The sequence below is a fragment of the Coregonus clupeaformis genome, chromosome 13 (genome assembly GCF_020615455.1).
Source record: "Coregonus clupeaformis isolate EN_2021a chromosome 13, ASM2061545v1, whole genome shotgun sequence".
Classification (NCBI taxonomy): Eukaryota; Metazoa; Chordata; class Actinopteri; order Salmoniformes; family Salmonidae; genus Coregonus; species Coregonus clupeaformis.
Genome location: NC_059204.1, coordinates 45,008,500 through 45,030,335, shown reverse-complemented (window position 1 = coordinate 45,030,335; position 21,836 = coordinate 45,008,500). Strand labels below are relative to the sequence as shown.

Genomic DNA, 21,836 nt, shown 5'->3' with positions numbered 1-21,836 from the left:
TGTTTGGCCATAATGACCATCGTTATGTTTGGAGGAAAAAGGGGGTTGCTTGCAAGCCGAAGAACACCATCCCAACCGTGAAGCACGGGGGTGGCAGCATCACGCTGTGGGTGTGCTTTGCTGCAGGAGGGACTGGTGCACTTCACAAAATAGATGGCATCATGAGGAAGGAAAATTATGTGGATATATTGAAGCAACATCTCAAGACATCAGTCAGGAAGTTAAAGTTTGGTCGCAAATGGGTCTTCCAAATGGACAATGACCCCAAGCATACTTCCAAAGTTGTGGCAAAATGGCTTAAGGACAACAAAGTCAAGGTATTGGAGCCCTGACCTCAATCCTATAGAAAATGTGTGGGCAGAACTGAAAAAGCGTGTGCGAGCAAGGAGGCCTACAAACCTGACTCTGTTACACCAGCTCTGTCAGGAGGAATGGGCCAAAATTCACCCAACTTATTGTGGGAAGCTTGTGGAAGGCTACCCGAAACGTTTGACCCAAGTTAAACAATTTAAAGGCAATGCTACCAAATTCTAATTGAGTGTATGTAAACTTCTGACCCACTGGGAATGTGATGAAAGAAATAAAAGCTGAAATAAATAATTCTCTCTACTATTATTCTGACATTTCACATTCTAAAAATAAAGTGGTGATCCTAACTGACCTAAGACAGGGAATTTGTACTAGGATTAAACGTCAGGAATTGTGAAAAACTGAGTTTAAATGTATTTGGCTAAGGTGTATGTAAACTTCCGACTTCAATTGTATATAGAATACAGTCCAATTAGATGATTAAGGTGTGGTAACTATATTTTGTATCTCTTTTGTTTAAACTTTTATTCATTTTGTTTCATTTTCTCTGACACAAAGTGATAGAGCCATAAACAAGTTCCCCATACAACCATCAGTTAGTGCCATAACGCCGCTCATTTGGGAAATAAATGTAATTGTGTATTTTGTGAGTGTGTGTGTGCGTTGTTAACATCTGCCTAAGTTACTGCCCAGATCTACCAGCCTGGACGACAGGTCCGGAACGGCAATGCCCAACCAGGACGCCCGCTGCCCATTCTTGTGTTGGACTGCTCCGTTGGAAGAAAGCCTACCAGGGTAAACCACCAGAGGGGGACCGCAACGGCGATCCCTAACCAGGACATCCCCTGGCCATTCTTGTGGTGGCCTGCAGCTTGCAGAGATCCTCCCAAGGTAAATCACCAGAGGGGGACCACAACGGCGATCCCGAACCAGGACATCCCCTGGCCATTCTTGTGGTGGCCTGCAGCTTGCAGAGATCCTCCCAAGGTAAACCACCAGAGGGGGACCACAACGGCGATCCCGAACCAGGACATCCCCTGGCCATTCTTGTGGTGGCCTGCAGCTTGCAGAGATCCTCCCAAGGTAAACCACCAGAGGGGGACCACAATGATGATCCACAACCAGGACATCCAGTGGTCATTTTTATGGTGGGTTGCAACTTGCATAATAATACCAAGATTGAACCACCAGAGGGGGACTGTCATGACTTGACCTCATAGGCTGAGGATCAAAGATGCCGGCTAGGCAAAGGTTTGAACACCCCCTTTCCTGGGGCCAGTTTTATGACTGGTCGTAAATTCCTTGCAGAAACTTTATTTTCCGTGCCATGCAGTATTGGGAGAGGGAATTTCCCTGTGAGACAAAGGAAGTCTTCCCGCCAAGACTCTAACATCCAAAAGTGGATAATGAAACAATATTCCTACTTAAAATAATGTGGGAAATGGTCGTTGGGGACTTGAAGAACAAGCATGTCAAATTCGTTACTATGTTGTGATGTCATTAAAGACGGTGGAACAACATAACTGTATCTCTGGGGGTGTACACTTCCCAGTTATGAGGTTTGCATCTAATTGTTGTATAAAACGAATGATTAAGTATAATAATACTTTTGTGAAGATAATAATGTGATTTTAGCATTCTAGATGAGATGATTGTTTTCCATATTGATTTGTTCTCAGTCAGTGGCCACGCCCAGAAGAGCACAAACATGATGGAACGCCCCTTTTACCCCAAGTGCAAAAAAGCCTTGAAAAACTAATTAACACCAGACCAGCAGATGTGAAGCGTGAGCTAAACGTTGCAAATGGTTGAATCAATTTGTTTTTCAAGGCTAAACATTACAAAATGGTTTAAAACTACAACTCCATTACCAAAGGAAGACCAAGCATACTATGGTATAAGCCGGATGTTGCAAATGGTTGAATTTCTACAAGACCAAGAAGCGTGAGGCTGAAGCTACACGTTACAAAATGGTTAGACCAGAAAGACCAGAAAACGTGAGACGTTAGTCCACACGTTTGAAATAGCGAAACTCTGAAACTCTCAACCTGGCGTGTATAGTCGTCTAGAGAACTTTCATTAAAGACACGAGTTGGGAAGGACAATCCCTCTCAGACAACTGCTGGTACATCTGAAGTATTCATTCTAACCACAACTACGACCAGAAACTCTACCAATGACATTGGGATCTCTGGTGGGCAAACCAGAGTCCTACATCATCAACTCAACTATCGAGGACAGCTACACATAATACATGTTACATTTCTAATCCGAATGAGCGTTTAGTGGGGTTTTAAGCATTTGTATTTCCGTGAACGTAGTTTCCAAAGTAACCACGATAGTTTGAATCTCTGTCTCTCCCTTCCACTCTGACCCTCCTTCTACCCAAGCATTCATGCTATTGTTAGTCCAGTCCACTAGGGACCTGTTTTCATTGTATTATGTTAGTAATTAATAACCTATGTGTGTGTGTGTGTGTGTGTGTTTGTATTGTGTTATTATTTAGTTAGTTAGTAAATAAATAATTAAGCAATTTTGTGTATTGCTGATTCATCAATAAGGTTAGGGTTCTTGCAGGTTCAAGGATTATGCGACGTTCAGAATGAGACTGATAAGAGGTAATTATTTGATAAGTGACTGTTATCGATATATAACATATAGAGTTTAATTCGGGAGATGGTAACTCGTTAAACAACTTCTGCCATGGTGCCCCAAATTCCTAATGAGTTAATTGTTACATGATTAATTTAATCAAGTGACAATTAAACATAGTTAGGTGATTCAATAAATAGCAGTCATACATTAAAGTAAGTCACGTCACGACACAGGTTTGACTTGTAGAGACATTGACAAGGAACACTTACAGTATGTTGCTGTGGTGTTATTCTGACTGTGTACTGTCTGAGGTGGTATAGAGGTGTGGCCGAGTACTACTACATTATGTACAGTGGGGAAAAAAAGTATTTAGTCAGCCACCAATTGTGCAAGTTCTCCCACTTAAAAATATGAGAGAGGCCTGTAATTTTCATCATAGGTACACGTCAACTATGACAGACACATTTAGGGAAAAAGATCCAGAAAATCACATTGTAGGATTTTTAATGAATTTATTTGCAAATTATGGTGGAAAATAAGTATTTGGTCAATAACAAAAGTTTCTCAATACTTTGTTATATACCCTTTGTTGGCAATGACACAGGTCAAACGTTTTCTGTAAGTCTTCACAAGGTTTTCACACACTGTTGCTGGTATTTTGGCCCATTCCTCCATGCAGATCTCCTCTAGAGCAGTGATGTTTTGGGGCTGTCGCTGGGCAACACAGACTTTCAACTCCCTCCAAAGGTTTTCTATGGGGTTGAGATCTGGAGACTGGCTAGGCCACTCCAGGACCTTGAAATGCTTCGGCAAGCCACTCCTTCGTTGCCCGGGCGGTGTGTTTGGGATCATTGTCATGCTGAAAGACCCAGCCACGTTTCATCTTCAATGCCCTTGCTGATGGAAGGAGGTTTTCACTCAAAATCTCACGATACATGGCCCCATTCATTCTTTCCTTTACACAGATCAGTCGTCCTGGTCCCTTTGCAGAAAAACAGCCCCAAAGCATGATGTTTCCACCCCCATGCTTCACAGTAGGTATGGTGTTCTTTGGATGCAACTCAGCATTCTTTGTCCTCCAAACACGACGAGTTGAGTTTTTACTATTTTGGTTTCATCTGACCATATGACATTCTCCCAATCCTCTTCTGGATCATCCAAATGCACTCTAGCAAACTTCAGACGGGCCTGGACATGTACTGGCTTAAGCAGGGGGACACGTCTGGCACTGCAGGATTTGAGTCCCTGGCGGCGTAGTGTGTTACTGATGGTAGGCTTTGTTACTTTGGTCCCAGCTCTCTGCAGGTCATTCACTAGGTCCCCCCGTGTGGTTCTGGGATTTTTGCTCACCGTTCTTGTGATCATTTTGACCCCACGGGGTGAGATCTTGCGTGGAGCCCCAGATCGAGGGAGATTATCAGTGGTCTTGTATGTCTTCCATTTCCTAATAATTGCTCCCACAGTTGATTTCTTCAAACCAAGCTGCTTCACTATTGCAGATTCAGTCTTCCCAGCCTGGTGCAGGTCTACAATTTTGTTTCTGGTGTCCTTTGACAGCTCTTTGGTCTTGGCCGTAGTGGAGTTTGGAGTGTGACTGTTTGAGGTTGTGGACAGGTGTCTTTTATACTGATAACAAGTTCAAACAGGTGCCATTAATACAGGTAACGAGTGAAGGACAGAGGAGGCTCTTAAAGAAGAAGTTACAGGTCTGTGAGAGCCAGAAATCTTGCTTGTTTGTAGGTGACCAAATACTTATTTTCCACCATAATTTGCAATTAAATTCATTAAAAATCATACAATGTGATTTTCTGGATTTTTTTTTCCTCAATTTGTCTGTCATAGTTGACGTGTACCTATGATGAAAATTACAGGCCTCTCTCATATTTTTAAGTGGGAGAACTTGCACAATTGGTGGCTGACTAAATACTTTTTCCCCCACTGTATATCCCTTGCCATGTAATTTGTAGGTACCAGACAGGGAAAGTAATGGGCATCACAGTGAAACTGCCAGGATTACCTCTACATTGCAGCTGATGGGTCTGGACCATTCTGAATAATGGTCAGCCTCAGGAGCCAAATGGCTGTCTGTCAATCTTTGATCAATTAAAACAAGTGTAAAGACGATCGAGTGCTCCAGTGTCATTAAGTTGAGTCCAAGTCTTCAAAGTGACCTAGGGTTCTTTCTACTAATGGCAGTCCTTGCTACAGTGCCTTCGGAAAGTATTCAGACCCTTTGACTTTTTCCACATTTTGTTACATTACAGCCTTATTCTAAAATAGATTAAATAAATAAAAATCCTCAGCAATCTACACACAATACCACATAATGACAGAGCGAAAACAGGTTTTTAGACTTTTTTGCAAATTTATAAAAGAAATAAAAACAGAAATACCTTATTTACATAAGTATTCAGAGCCTTTGCTATGAGACTCAAAATTGAGCTCAGGTACATCCTGGTTCCATTGATCATCCATGAGATGTTTCTACAACTTCTTTAGAGCCCACCTGTGGTAAATTCAATTGATTGGATATATGATTTAGAAAGGCACACACCTGTCTATATAAGGTCCCACAGTTGACAGTGCATGTCAGAGCAAAAAACAAGTCATGAGGTCGAAGGAATTGTCCTTAAAGCTCTGAGACAGGATTTTGTCGAAGCACAGATCTGGGAAAGGTTACAAAAAAATGTCTGCAGCATTGAAAGTCCCCAAGAACACAGTGGCCTCCATCATTCTTAAATGGAAGAAGTTTGGAACCACCAAGACACTTCCTAGAGCTGGCCGCCTGGCCAAACTGAGCAATTGGGGGAGATGGGCCTTGGTCAGGGAAGTGACCAAGAACCCAATGGTCACTCTGACAGAGCTCTAGAGTTCCTCTGTGGAGATGGGAGGACCTTCCAGAAGGACAACCATCTCTGCAGCACTCCACCAATCAGGCCTTTATGGTACAGTGGCCAGACGGAAGCCACTCCTCAGTAAAAGGCACATGACAGCCCGCTTGGAGTTTGCCAAAAGGCACCTAAAGACTCTCAAACCATGAGAAACAAGATTCTCTGGTCTGATGAAACCAGGATTGAACTCTTTGGCCTGAATGCCAAGGGTCACGTCTGGAGGAAACCTGGCGCCATCCCTATGGTGAAGCATGGTGGTGGCAGCATCATGCTGTGGGGATGTTTTTCAGTGGCAGGGACTGTGAGACTAGTCAGGATCAAGGCAAAGATAAATGGAGCAAAGTACAGAGAGATCCTTGATGAAAACCTGCTCCAGAGCGCTCAGGACCTCAGACTGGGGTGAAGGTTCACCTTCGAACAGGACAATGACCCTAAGCACACAGCCAAGATAGCACAGGAGTGGCTTCGTGACAAGTCTCTGAATGTCTTTGAGTGGCCCAGCCAGAGTCCGGACTTGAACCCAATCGAACATCCCTGGAGAGACCTGAAAACAGCTGTGCAGCGACGCTCCCCATCCAACCTGACAGAGCTTGAGAGGATCTGCAGAGAAGAATCGGAAAAACTCCCCAAATACAGGTGTGCCAAGCTTGTAGCGTCATACCCAAGAAGACTCAAGGCTGTAATCGCTGTCAAAGGTGCTTCAACAAAGTACTGAGTAAAGGGTCTGAATACTTATGTAAATGTGATATTTCAGTTCTTAAGTTTTTATAAATTAGCAAACATTTCTAAAAACCTGTTTTTGCTGTCACACCCTGGTGCTAGGGACTCTATATGTTGAGCCAGGGTGTGTAGATTCTATGTGTTTATGTTCTGTGTGGGAATTCTAGTTCTTGTATTTCTATGTTGGCCAGAGTGGTTCCCAATCAGAGGCAACGAGTGTCAGCTGTTGCTGGTTGTCTCTGATTGGGAACCATATTTAAACAGTCTGTTTCCCTTAGTGTTTGTGGGATCTTGTTTCCGTTTGGTTTGTTCCGAGTTGGTGGTGTTAACCGTAGGACTGCACGTATCGTTTGTTGTTTTGTTGTTCGTATTATCACTAAAGATAATAAAGATTAAGTATGTTTGCAAATAACGCTGCGCCTTGGTCTACTCCGTCTAACGATCGTGACAGAAGATCCCACCATACCAGGACCAAGCAGCGTGTCCAGGAGCAGGCAGCCTGGACATGGGAGGAAGCGCCGGGAAAGGAGCTGGAGAGGTTGGCGATGGCCCAGGTGGGCAAAGGGTGGTCCTGGGAGGACATGCTCGGGGGAAAAGGGCCATGGGCTAAGATTAAGGCCCTGGTGAGAGAGGAGCAGCGGCGTCAACAGTGTCGTCGTCGGACGGACGAGAGGCAACCCAAAAAATTTTTTAGGGGGGGCACACGGCATGGGCGACTGGGCAGCAGGAGGCTGCCACAGGGCGATTTGGGAGGTTGGCAGAGGAGGCCGCCAGGTTACGGGGGCCACTGGTCAAAGAAGAGAAGGAAGGTGTAGAGGCACGGCGAGAGGTACTGGGGTGTGTTACCAGTCCGGTCCGGCCCGTTCCAGATCCCGGCGTAGGGCCAGTGGTGTGTCCCCAGTACGGTCCGGTCTGTTCCTGCTCCCCGCACCAAGGTAATGGTGCGCGTCGCCAGCCCGGCCCGGCCTGTTCCTGCTCCTCGCACCAAGCCTACGGTGTGCGTCGCCAGCCCGGCCCGGCCTGTTCCTGCCACTCGCACCAAGCCTCCGGTGTGCGTCGCCAGCCCGGCCCGGCCTGTTCCTACTCCTCGCACCAAGCCTACGGTGCGCGTCGCCAGCCCAGCCCGGCCTGTTCCTGCTCCTCGCACCAAGCCTACGGTGTGCGTCGCCAGCCCGGCCAGGCCTGTTCCTGCCACTCGCACCAAGCCTACGGTGTGCGTCGCCAGCCCGGTCCGGCCTGTTCCTGCCACTCGCACCAAGCCTACGGTGCGCGTCGCCAGCCCGGCCCGGCCTGTTCCTGCCACTCGCACCAAGCCAGGGGTGCGAGTCGTCAGCCCGGTTAAGCCCGTTCCTGCTCCACGCACCAAGCCAGGGGTGCGCATCGTCAGCCCGGTCCGGCCCGTTCCTGCTCCACGCACCAAGCCAGGGGTGCGAGTTGTCAGCCCGGTCCGGCCCGTTCCTGCTCCACGCACCAAGCCAGGGGTGCGAGTCGTCAGCCCGGTCCGGCCCGTTCCTGCTCCAAGCACCAAGCCAGGGTGCGAGTCGTCAGCCCGGTCCGGCCCGTTCCTGCTCACGCACCAAGCCAGGGGTGCGAGTCGTCAGCCGGTCCGGCCCGTTCCTGCTCCACGCCCAAGCCAGGGGTGCGAGTCGTCAGCCCGGTCCGGCCCGTTCCTGCTCCACGCACCAAGCCAGGGGTGCGCATCGTCAGTCCGGTCCGGCCCGTTGCTGCTCCACGCACCAAGCCAGGGGTGCGCATCGTCAGCCCGGTCCGGCCCGTTCCTACTCCACGCACCAAGCCAGGGGTGTGCGTCGTCAGTCCGGCACAACCCGTGTCTGGGTCACCGGTGCCTGGTCAGGTACCGGTCAGCTGCTCCACACCGGAGCTGAAGCTATCCGCTCCTACGATGTCCAGTTCAGCTCCAGCCAGCGGGGCCAGACCGGACCAGGGGCGCTACGGGGGGATTATTGGAGGGTGGTGGTCAAGCCCGGAGCCGGAACCGCCTCCGAGGAGGAATGCCCACCCAGCCCTCCCCTGGTTTGTTTATGTTCAGGCGCGGTCGCAGTCCGCGCCTTTGGGGGGGGGTACTGTCACACCCTGGCGCTGGGGACTCTATATGTTGAGCCAGGGTGTGTAGATTCTATGTGTTTATGTTCTGTGTGGGAATTCTAGTTCTTGTATTTCTATGTTGGCCAGAGTGGTTCCCAATCAGAGGCAACGAGTGTCAGCTGTTGCTGGTTGTCTCTGATTGGGAACCATATTTAAACAGTCTGTTTCCCTTAGTGTTTGTGGGATCTTGTTTCCGTTTGGTTTGTTCCGAGTTGGTGGTGTTAACCGTAGGACTGCACGTATCGTTTGTTGTTTTGTTGTTCGTATTATCACTAAAGATAATAAAGATTAAGTATGTTTGCAAATAACGCTGCGCCTTGGTCTACTCCGTCTAACGATCGTGACATTTGCTTTGTCATTATGGGGTATTGCGTGTAGACTGATGAGGAAAGAAAACAATTGAATCAATTTTAGAATAAGGCTGTAACCTAACAAAATGTGGAAAAAGTCAATGGGTCTGAATACTTTCCGAAGGCACTGTACATGGACACCTTCTTGCCACTTTATGAGTTGCTGGACAGAGGCACACAGTTTTTCCTTTTTTGTTTGGTCCGGTGACTCACATTTTGTTTGGAGGGATTCTAAGTTAAATTCAAGCATACCTCTAACTTTATTATATTGATATCAGAAGTAGGATGGTGACTGATGACCAGCTCAATGAACAATGACAACTACATCGTCCATCGTTCCAGACAACATTTATTCATTCAAAGAGAAACGTCCTGAACAAACACAGTAATTTGAATACACTGATTGAAATATGTGAATGTTGATGAATACGATTTATGATGATTGACTGGGTCATTATAATGCATTCTTTACCGGACTATATAAATAGCCAGAATCAAAGCGATCAGTTTGGCAAAAGCCTGAACACTATTTTCAACTTCTGCTGTATTTGTGGCTGGTGTGTTAGGCTACAAATATAAAGATGGCGTCGTACTGCATGGCCGTCGCTTTGCAAGCTCCGACCCAATTTTGGTATTTTGTGATTCTTTTGTCGTTTATTTTTACTTTATTTTCTTTAAATGTATCTGCTATCATTTCTTACAACCGACAATAACTTTTGAACATCAGATTGGCAGTTACTTACCTAAATTCCGGCTTCAACTTCGACTTCGACTCATCTGCCCTGGGCTCTTTCTGTAATTCCGACCCAATTTTCAGGCTACCCAAGAGGAAACACCGACGTTACAGAGGCAAGAGAGGGGGGATCCTGGCGAGATTAAGGCGAAGGGAGAATCGACCACCTCTTCCCTCCATTCTATTGGCCAATCAGTCACATGATAATAAGATGGATGACCTCTGATCACGGATTTGCTACCAACGGGACTCTCGAAACTGCAATATTCTCTGCTTTTCTGAAACATGGCTCTCGGACAAGACACTCCCCCGGCTATCCAACTCAATGGATTCTACATTCATTGTGCCGACAGGGCAGTGGATTCGGGGAAATCGAGGGGGGGAGGGGTTTGCCTCTTCATCAACAACAACTGGTGTGCTGACTTGAGCGCGGTGGAAGTGTTGACCCATTGTTCACCCATTTTGGAATACCTGATGGTCAAATGCAGACCCTTTTACCTCCCGAGGGAGTTTTCAGCTGTTATCGTGAATGTTGTATATGTTCCACCACAGGACAAGAAAAATAACAAGCTGGTACGTAACGAATTATACGAGGCTATAACCAAGCAGGAAAACTTACATCAAGAGGCTGCTTTTCTGGTTGCCGGCGATTTTAATTCTGAGTCATTAAGACACGTGATGCCCAACTTTCATCAACACGTATCCCTCGACACTAGAGGCGATAAAGACCACTGTTATTCTACCCACAAGCAAGCATACATGGACCTCCCTAGTCCACCATTCAGCATATCAGATCATGACTATGTACACCTGCTTCCTGTTTACAAGCAGAAGCTCAAACAGGAATTACCCATGACTCGCTCCGTTAAGAAATGGTCACCAGAATCAGAGACTATGCTACAAGACTGCTTTGTAAGCGCTGATTGGAATATGTTTCTGGACTCCGCCGACCACATCGACGAGCTAACCACCCTCGTCACCAGCTTCATTAGGAAATGCATCGGGACGTTGTCCCCACAGTTAGGGTTCCCTGCTTCCCCAATCAAAAGCCCTGGATTAATACTGAGGTTGGTGCTAAACTAAAGGAAAGGGCTACCGCACACATAGCTATCGCAGACAACTCTGAGGCTGCGGCTAAGGACAGGAACAAGTACAAGAAGTCCCGTTATAACCTCTGCAGAGTCATCAAACGAGCAAAAGGACAATATAGGAATAAGGTGGAATCATATTACACAGGCTCCGACACCCGCCACATGTGGCAGGGGCTACAGTCCATTACGGATTACAAAGGAAGACCCAGCCGTGATCTGCCCAATGATGCCTCTCTACCAGACGAAGTCAATGTATTTTATGCATGTTTTGACAATAACAACATCGTGCCAGGTGTGAGGGCCGCCACCGACCCAGAAGATTGGGTGATCTTGCTCTCAGAAGCCGACGGGAGTAAAGTCTTTAATAAGGTCAATACCACGGGGCCCGATGGTATTCCAGGGCCCGTTCTCAGAGCATGTGCAGAACAGCTGGCAGATATTTCACTGTCATTTTCAACCTCTCCTTGTTCCAGTCTGTAATCCCCAAATGTTTTAAGATGACTACAATAATTCCTGTTCCCAAGAACTCTAAGGCTTCATGTCACAATGAATACCACCCTGTAGCACTCACATCTGTAATAATGAAGGGCTTTGAGAGGCTGGTTATGGCACACATCAACTTCATCATCTCAGACACCCTAGACCCACTCCAATTTGCATACCACCCCAACAGATCCATAGACAACACAATCTCATTTGCACTCCACACTGCCCTCACCCACCTAGATAAGAGGAATACCTATGTTAGAATGCTGTTCATTGACTACAGCTCAGGGTTCAACACCATTGTCCCCTCCAAGCTCATCACCAAGCTTAGAACCCTGGGACTGAACACCTCCTTCTGCAACTGGATCCTGGACTTCCTGACGGGCCGACTCGAGGTGGTGAGGGTAGGCAACATCCCCTCCGCCACGCTGACCCTCAACACGGGGGCCCCACAGGGATGTGTGCTTAGTCCCCTCCTCAACTCCCTGTTCACCCACGACTCCAACACCATCATCAAGTTTGCTGATGACACGACGGTGGTTAGCCTGATCACTGGCAACGATTAGACAGCCTACAGGGAGGAGGTCAGTGACCTGGCAGTGTGGGGCCAGAACAAAAACCTCTCCCTCAACGTCAGTAAGACCAAGGAGCTGATCGTGGACTACAGGAAACGGGGGGGGCAAGCACGCCCCCCTCCACATCGACGGGGTGGCAGTGGAGCAGGTCGACAGCTTCAAGTTCCTCGTTGTCCAAATCAATAAGAAATGGTCCACACACACACAGTCGTGTAGAAGATGCAACAGCGCCTCTCCACCCTCAGGAGGTTGAAAAGGTTTGGCATGGGCCCTCAAATCCTCCAAAAGTTATACAGCTGTACCATTGAGATCATCTTGACTGGCTGCATCACTGCTTGGTATGGCAATAGCACTGTCCTCGATCACATGGCGCAACAGAGGGTGGTGCGGACAGCCCAGTACATCACTGGGGCCGAGCTCCCTGCCATCCAGGACCCCTATATCAGGCGGTGTGAAAGGAAGGCCCGGAAAATTGTTAAAGACTCCAACCACCCAAGACATAGACTGTGCTCTTTGCTTCCGCACGGCAAGCTGTACCGGTGAATCATGTCTGACACGAACAGGCTCCTGAACAGCTTCTATCCCCATGCCATAAGTCTGCTAAATAGCTAACTAAATAGCTAACAAAATGGCACATGGACTATCTGAGTTGACCTTTGTATTTTATTCTTATTTTTGCACTGTCTCTATGCACACTCACAGGGCCCTACACACTATGCACAATTATAGTCCAACACACATACAAACACTCACTCCATCATTTGCTCACATACACATAATATGCACATACAATCCTCATATACACTGCTGCTACTCTGTTTATCATATATCCTGATGCCTATTCACCTTACCCCTATGCATATCTACCTATATCGATCCAGTATCCCTGCACATTGTGTAACGATCCCGGCAGTCTGAGTCGGTTCCTGTCTGTGTACTAGTTTTTCTGCTCGGGATCTCCAGTTTCCCGAGGGTTCTGGAACGCTCCCTGCCTGGTTGCCGGGCAACGTTGCTAGGCGGGAGCTCTCTTGATTTCCGCACCTGCATCCCATCAGCAATCTGCACACCTGGTCCTGATCATCACCCTTCTTAGGCTCTGGCCTAACATCCATTCCCTGCCGGATCGTTAGCCATGAACAGTATGTTTGTCCGTGTATCAGCCTTGGAACTTCTAGCGTTAGTTTTGTTGTTTTGCACCTTTTTGACTTGCTGTATACTTACCTCCGTTTTGTTCTATCTGCAGTCACTCACCCGGAACCTTCACCCAACCTCTGCCTGATGGTCGGCGGCTGCCGAGCCATTACTGGACCTACCACTGCACCCTCAACAACCCATCCACGCCACCCGCTCTGTTCCCTGGATTATTCAGCCTCACTCGTGGATCTATTAAATAAACACTCACCTTTGTTTCAATTTACCTTGTCCTGGTCTGCTTCTGGGTTCTGGCTTAGTAAACCGTGACAGAACGATCCGGCCAGTAATGAACCCAGCGGACCTGGACTCTGTTCGCCATGCCATTACCCATCAGGAGAAGATGTTGGGCCATCATAGCACGGAGCTACAGGAGATCGCGTTGGCAGTTCGGAACCTTTCTACCGGTCTGACGGAGGTCCAGAACCAGCGCAAGTTTCCGGTGGAGGATCCACTACCGGTTTCACCCATCTCGCCTGCCGCTTCTGGAGCTGTGTCCTTCCGTGAGCCCAAGGTTCCGAACGCCGGATAAATATGAGGGGGAGCTGGGAAGATGCCGTTCTTTCCTTATGCAGTGTGGGTTAGTGTTCGATCTACAGCCCTACTCTTATGCCACAGACAAGGCTAGGATAGCCTTTGTGATTGAGTTGCTGCGTGGTCGAGCGCTGGAGTGGGCTTCAGCCGTTTGGGAACGACAAGACCCCTGCATGGCTTCATACCAGGGGTTCACGGCCGAGATGAGGAAGCTCTTCGACCATTCCGTCCGAGGAGGGGACGCAGCTAGGCGCCTGTTTTCGCTTCGCCAAGGAACTGCAGCGTGGCCGACTTCGTGATCGAGTTCAAGACGTTGGCTGTGGAGAGTGGGTGGAATGAGGAGTCTCTGCAAGCGGCCTTTTACCAGGGTCTGTCGGAGCAGCTCAAGGATGAGTTGATCTCCTATCCGGAGCCTAGTGACCTGGACAGCTTGGTAGCCTTGTCTATTCGGGTGGATAATCGAGTCCGAGAGCGAAGGAGGGAGAAGCAATGGGTTCCGTCCAATCGATCAGCTTCTCAGGTTCCAGTCGGGTCGGGGATTGGACCAGAATACGTCGATCATCGTCCACCACACAGGATTAGTGGAGAGGTCCGGTCTCCCGATTCTGAACCAATGCAAGTAGGGCGGCACGGGTTAACCGAGGAGGAATGCCAACTCAGACGTAGGACTAACTGTTGCCTCTACTGTGGTGGTTCGGGACATTACCTCGCCACCTGTTCCGGCGGTCGTCAAACTGCGCGGCTCGCTAAAGTTGGGAGGACTTGTAGCGAGCCAGTTTCGACCTCTCAATACCTCTGTCAGACCCGTTTCCGGCTACCCTTATGAACAGGAATCAGAGCTTAGCGATTAACGCTTTTATCGATTCAGGTGCCGATGGAAGCTTTCTTGATGCCGAGTTGGTGGAACAGCTGGGGCTTTCCAAGGAGCAATTGCCGGAAGCCATTGAAGCGACCACTCTGAACGGCAGTAGTCTGGCACGTATCACGATGAGGACTGAACCGGTTAAGATGCTGTTGTCGGGGAATCATTCGGAGATGATTTCATTCTTCATTCTGCCGTCTTCCCATGTTCCTCTGGTCCTTGGATACCCCTGGCTGAAGGAACACAATCCCACGTTCGATTGGGTGACGGGCAAGGTAACGAGTTGGAGCCTTGATTGTCATGCTAACTGTCTCAAGACTGCCTGTCCCCATTCGGTTCCCAGTCAGGTGATTGAGGCTAAACCCCCCAGATTTGTCCCTGGTTCCCGAGACATATCACGATTTGGGGGAAGTGTTCAGTAAGCAGAAGGCTCTGTCACTCCCTCCCCCACCGACCATATGATTGTGCCATCAACCTGTTCCCTGGAGCTGTCTACCCCAAGGGAAGGTTATACAGTATCTCCCGACCTGAACGTGAGGCTTTGGAGACCTACATCAAGGAGTCCCTAGCTGCTGGTCTCGTTCGTCCCTCGTCATCACCCCTGGGGGCAGGATTCTTCTTTGTGGGTAAGAAGGATGGCTCTCTTCGACCGTGTATTGATTATCGGGGGTTGAATGACATCACGGTCAAGAACAAGTATCCCCTGCCCTTGATGAGTTCTGCCTTCGACTCCTTACAGGGTGCTACGGTGTTCACCAAGCTAGACCTACGCAATGCGTATCACATGGTCCGGATCAGAGAGGGGGACGAGTGGTTGTGGGTTTCAATACACCGATGGGTCACTTCGAGTATCAGGTGATGCCGTTTGGACTGACCAATGCTCCAGCGGTATTCCAGAGGATGGTGAACGGCGTCCTGAGAGATATGATCGGTCTCTTTGTGTTTGTTTACCTGGATGACATTCTGATCTTCTCGAAGGAACCTTCCGACCACGTCCAGCATGTCCGGCAGGTTCTGCAGCGATTGTTGGAGAATCGCCTGTTCGTGAAGGCCGAGAAGTGCGAGTTTCACGCCCACACGACATCCTTTCTCGGGTACATCATCTCCAGGGGAGAGATTAGGATGGACCAGGAGAAGGTTAGAGCGGTTCTGGAATGGGCCCAGCCCGGTGCGAGATTGCAGCTCCAGAGATTTTTGGGGTTTGCGAATTTCTACCGCAGATTCATCCGGGATTACAGCCGTGTGGCCGCTCCGTTAACTGCCTTGACTTCCAGTATCAGGACCTTCAAGTGGAATCCGGAGGCGGATCGAGCGTTTCTGGATTTGAAGAGGCGATTCACCAACGCACCGATTCTCTCTCAACCGGACACGGCCCGTCAGTTCGTCGTTGAAGTGGGCCGCGTCTGATGTGGGAGTTGGCGCCATCCTGTCGCAGCGATGCTCCACGGACAGTAAACTCCATCCCTGCGCCTACTACTCTCGTCGCCTTTCGCCTGCGGAGAGGAACTACGATGTGGGTAACCGGGAGCTTCTCGCGGTGAAACTTGCCTTGGAGGAGTGGCGCCACTGGTTGGAGGGGCGGAGCAACCGTTTATTGTCTGGACTGACCACAAGAATCTTGCTTACGTGCAATCGGCTAGACGTCTCAACTCCCCGTCAGGCCAGGTGGGCGTTGTTTTTCGGACGATTCAATTTTTTCCCTGACGTTCCGACCTGGATCTAAGAACGGCAAGGCGGACGCCTTGTCCCGGATGTTCTCCAAGACGGAAGAGAGTGGGTCCAAGACCGAGACAATTCTCCCCGGAACTGCGTCGTGGGAGCAGTTACGTGGAAGATTGAGGAGGAGGTGATGGCGGCCCTTCGGACGCAGCCCGGTCCCGGTAACGGTCCACCCGGTCGGTTGTTTGTGCCTGAGTCGGTTCGTCCTGCTGTCCTCAAATGGTCCCACGCCAGCAAGATGGCTTGTCACCCTGGCGTGGCTCGGACGATGGCGTTTCTTCGCAGAGCGTTTTTGGTGGCCTGCCATGGCCGAGGATACTCGGGGTTTTGTTGCTGCCTGCCCAGTGTGTGCGCAGAATAAGAGTACCAATCGGCCCAGCTCTGGACTACTTCACCCCCTTCCTATTCCCCGGCGACCATGGTCGCATCTGGCCCTGGACTTTGTCACTGGGTTGCCCGCTTCTGAGGGGAACACGGTCGTTCTGACTATCGTGGACAGATTCAGCAAGTTCGCCCACTTTGTGCCTATTGCCAAGCTTCCCTCTGCCTCGGAGACGTCCGAGATCCTGGTTAGGGAGGTTTTCAGGGTCCACGGTTTGCCCAGTGATATCGTTTCCGACCGTGGTCCTCAGTTTACCTCTGCTGTCTGGAAGTCCTTCTGTTTGGCCATTGGAGCTACAGTCAGCCTCACATCTGGTTTTCACCCCCAATCTAATGGTCAGGCGGAGAGAGCCAACCAGAAGATGGAATCCACGCTACGCTGCCTTGTCTCCTCCAACCCCACCTCCTGGGTCTCTCAGTTGCCTTGGGTTGAGTATGCCCACAATACTCTCCCCTACATCTGCCACTGGGATGTCTCCCTTCCAGTGCCTGTATGGCTACCAACCTCCCTGTTCCCTTCTCAGGAGAAGGAGCTCTCAGTGCCCTCTGTTCAGGCCCATATTCGTCGTTGCCACCGGACCTGGCATCGGGCCAGAAAGGCACTCCTTAGAGTTTCGGACCGGTATCAGCTCCAGGCGAATCGTCGCCGGATCCCCGCTCCCACCTATACCATCGGAGATAGGGTCTGGTTGGCCACACGGGATCTTCCTTCTACGGACTGAGTCTAGGAAGTTGTTACCGAAGTTCATTGGTCCGTTTGTGGTGGAGAAGGTGATCAATCCGGTTGCAGTTCGACTCAAACTACCGAGAACGCTCAGAGTCCATCCCACTTTTCATGTCTCCTGCCTCAAGCCTGTTCTCCTCAGTCCTCTGTTGCCTCCTCCGCCTCCTCCTCCTCCTCCTCGGATGATCGGAGGTGGTCCTGCCTACACGGTGCGACGCATCATGGATTCCAGACGGCGGGGCCGGGGTTTCCAGTATCTCGTGGACTGGGAGGGGTATGGTCCTGAAGAGAGGAGTTGGATTCCGCGGCGACAGATCCTAGATGCTGACCTCATTCGTGACTTCTACCGCCTCCATCCTGGCACTCCGGGGAGTCCGCCCGGTGGCGTTCGTCGGAGGGGGGGTACTGTAACGATCCCGGCAGTCTGAGTCGGTTCCTGTCTGTGTACTAGTTTTTCTGCTCGGGATCTCCAGTTTCCCGAGGGTTCTGGAACGCTCCCTGCCTGGTTGCCGGGCAACGTTGCTAGGCGGGAGCTCTCTTGATTTCCGCACCTGCATCCCATCAGCAATCTGCACACCTGGTCCTGATCATCACCCTTCTTAGGCTCTGGCCTAACATCCATTCCCTGCCGGATCGTTAGCCATGAACAGTATGTTTGTCCGTGTATCAGCCTTGGAACTTCTAGCGTTAGTTTTGTTGTTTTGCACCTTTTTGACTTGCTGTATACTTACCTCCGTTTTGTTCTATCTGCAGTCACTCACCCGGAACCTTCACCCAACCTCTGCCTGATGGTCGGCGGCTGCCGAGCCATTACTGGACCTACCACTGCACCCTCAACAACCCATCCACGCCACCCGCTCTGTTCCCTGGATTATTCAGCCTCACTCGTGGATCTATTAAATAAACACTCACCTTTGTTTCAATTTACCTTGTCCTGGTCTGCTTCTGGGTTCTGGCTTAGTAAACAGTGACACATTGTAAATATGGTACTGGAACTGACCCTGTATATAGTATGCTTCCTTACTTTATCGTGTTCTTCTTATTTTTATATCTTGTGTGTTTTTGTTCTACCTTGTTATTTTTAGTATTACATTGTTATTGATTACTGCATTGTTGGGGTTAAGCTTGCAAGAAAGGCATTTCACTGTCCTTGTGCATGCGACATTAATGCTTGAAAAACTTGAAACCAACTAAGTAACAATACAATAAGAGCATGCCTCTCATGGCAGAATGCAGTTAAATGTGTTACCAGACTTCTGGTACACACCTTTGTGATAATTTGTCTTGGACGAGCGGCCAGTGATTTTTCCAATGACATCACAATTAACTGGACTAGGAGCATGATGAGCTCTATCTGTATCAGTAAAAAAGAATGGCCAGGAAAACAAGTCATAAAAGCAGTGTAAAACTGTAAAAGGACCAGGCAGAACACTTTTTCCAGTCTAGTCGTGTAAGTATAAGAGCAGGACAAGACCTACAAAATGATGTCATCGAGCTATGGTCATTACTATATCTATAACCATAGATCACCCTTTCTCATGTTTTCGCATGCCTTTGGGAGTTGATTTAAGTGCTTCAATTTCAGTCACAGTCTTGGTATGAAAGATTACAACATATTTGATAGAACCAGCAATTAAATATATAGTTTGTTAGCAATAGCAAGAGAAGACACATACATGAGTTTCCTAGACATGGAATAAGCTAAATTAAAATGACCACAGTAGAAAGTTATTTTTGGATAGGTATCATTAATCCAATTCTGCATCCAACACTGCATGCAATTCTTAACTTTGTGTGAATTGCAATTTCATGAAAACACATGAAATACTATCCATATTGCTCCTAAATAGTACATTGGTTTAAACATTTAAAAAACTGAGAGTTGCCTGCCTAAAATAGGCAATTGAGCTGAAGTGAGAGTTGTGGTGTTGAGTTGATGTTGCTTTAAAACGAATAATAGGCCTAGCCTACAGTAAAATATTCATATTGTCTAATTATTAAGGATTGTCACTATTCTATTTGTTATAGAATTGTTATAAAAGTCAACTAAAACCATTGTAGCCTGTTTAACTTTTTGTCTCATCCAGTCAGCGCTTTCTGAACCAATTACCTGCTATATTTAGAAATAGAAGCGCGCTATTATGATCCCTGGAGATCCCTTTTAAAAAAATAACTCCCCTGACCGACTGTCAGTCGGTTGAACCCTATATTGGAAAGTGACAGAAAACTAGAAAATTAGATAACGGCTATTACAGCATTACAGTTTGGAGAGACTGGATTTGCTAAACAACGTGGCACACTGAGTGCAAAATGCGCTGGGTAATATTTCCTCTCTTTAGAACTGACTAAGGTTACAAGATAAAGAACAAATATTATAGTGACTGACGAATTTCGCTTACCATGACTGAGGACGTTCAGAAGTATTCCAAGGACAATCATCATGCACGGCATCAGGTAAGAGAGGTCGGGGAGTTGGGGACTTCGGAGGCACTTTGTCCTCGCGCTCATTGACCCGCATGCAACATCCAGCCACACCGCGTATGTCCCAGGATCGACTGAGATGATAAGGTAGCCTAGGCGATAGTCGCAAATGTGTGACAATACCCAAACCTGGACTCGCAGGGATGCAACGTTTGCAGTTGTCGCGTTTTTTCAAAGAGAAGACTTGCAGTAAAATAAATTACATTTATATTTTGATTAGACTAGTTGTCAAGAATAGGTTACCCCAAATACCGTGCATCACACACTGTAAGCGTTCCGCGGTCTTTTCAGAAAAATGGCCCTCCAAAGTTTCCAGAAAGCTTAAACGACACAGAGACAGAATTTGGTAAGAATAATTCTCAATTGCACTTATGTCGCCTTGCGTCGTCGGTCCTCAATTGACCTTGTAAGACTTGAAAATAGAATAGTCAGACTGCATGGTGCAGCTCAAACACAGAGCTGTGTTGTGATTGGCCCCCGAGTAGCCTAATACACAGACAGAAAAAGTCCGTGTACAACATAACCAAATCCCACAGTGATGCCTCGCGCCTCTCTGTGTGTGTGTGTGTTTACTTAAAAGAATGCTACACATTTTGTTTACAACTGTAATTACACTAGAGGAAAACAGATGTACACACATCTACACCCGCAATAACATCTGCTAAATATGTGTATGCGACCGATACAATTGAATTTTATTTGATGTACCTCCATTCTTGAGAGAGGATAGAGTAGGCTACATATGTGCTTCAGCATGATGAGCTGGAGTGACTAAATTTTTTATTTCATCCGACCATAGGTCTCAGTTGTGCATGCATATTATGTACAGTACGTTTGGGGAAAATATAAAACAATATGACAAGTCACAAACCAGCATCTGAAAAACGAATTGGCAGAAAATACATGATTACCACACCTCAAGTGTAGGCCTATACCCCACACACACATCACCTCTACACAGAGTCATAAACTTACTGAAGAACTTGATTCTCATACATCTCAAATACTTCCAGCCTGAGCAACAACAGCATTATCCCACCACTGCCACCAGAAGGGGCATCATGCACCCCAAAAATCTGAGGGGGCAAAAAGTACGTGAGGATGGCTGGGGGGTGGTCCAACCTGGTCTCAGAGCATTTCGTATTATTCTGTCCGTAAATCAGAGAATATCAATTTTGTATGATATGCTACGTTTCATATGGTATTTATTAATTTGTGGATGTCCATCATCCATTTCATATGATATGTTACGAATTACAATTCATATGATATGTGCCCCCCATTGGTATGACGCCGCTGGCCACCAGTGATCCTCCTGTGCCATACAGTGCCCGACATCTTGGCAGAGGCCTTAGTAAACACTTACAGTACCTTCAGAAAATATTCATACCCCTTAACTTATTCCGCATTTTGTTGTGTTACAGCCTGAATTCAAAATGAATTAAATAGATTTTGTTCCTCACCCATCAACACACAATACCCCATAATGACAATGTGAAAACATGTTTTTAGAAATCTTTGCAAATTTATTGAAAATGAAATACAGAAATATCTAATTTACATAAGTATTCACACCCCTGAGTCAATACATGTTAGAATCACCTTTGTCAGTGATTAAAGCTCTGAGTCTTTCTGGGTAAGTCTCTAAGAGCTTGTATGTACAGTTGGAGTCGGAGGTTTACATACACCTTAGCCAAATACATTTAAACTCAGTTTTTCACAATTCATGACATTTAATCCTAGTAAAAATTCCCTGTCTTATGTCAGTTACGATCACCACTTTATTTTAAGAATGTGAAATGTCAGAATAATAGTAGAGAGAATGATTTATTTCAGCTTTTATTTCTTTCATCACATTCCCAGTGGGTCAGAAGTTTACATACACTCAATTAGTATTTGGTAGCATTGCCTTTAAATTGTTTAACTTGGGTCAAACGTTTCGGGTAGCCTTCCACAAGCTTCCCACAATAAGTTGGGTGAATTTTGGCCCATTCCTCCTGACAGAGCTGGTGTAACTGAGTCAGGTTTGTAGGCCTCCTTGCTCGCACACGCTTTTTCAGTTCTGCCCACAAATGTTCTATAGGATTG

At 47.8% G+C, this 21,836-nt stretch overlaps 1 protein-coding gene across 2 annotated transcripts in view; it reads right to left on the bottom strand.

Moving 5' to 3' along the window:
- Positions 1-20,165, bottom strand: part of LOC121579587 (GDNF family receptor alpha-4-like) — a 116,594-nt gene extending 96,429 nt beyond the window's left edge. For both annotated transcript variants that reach the window (XM_041894311.1, XM_041894312.1), the window contains exon 1: positions 19,667-20,165. In XM_041894311.1, the coding sequence (XP_041750245.1) occupies positions 19,667-19,775 (109 nt within the window). In that variant the 5' untranslated portion in view covers positions 19,776-20,165. The remainder of the gene's footprint in view (positions 1-19,666) is intronic.
- Positions 20,166-21,836: the final 1,671 nt, after the last annotated feature.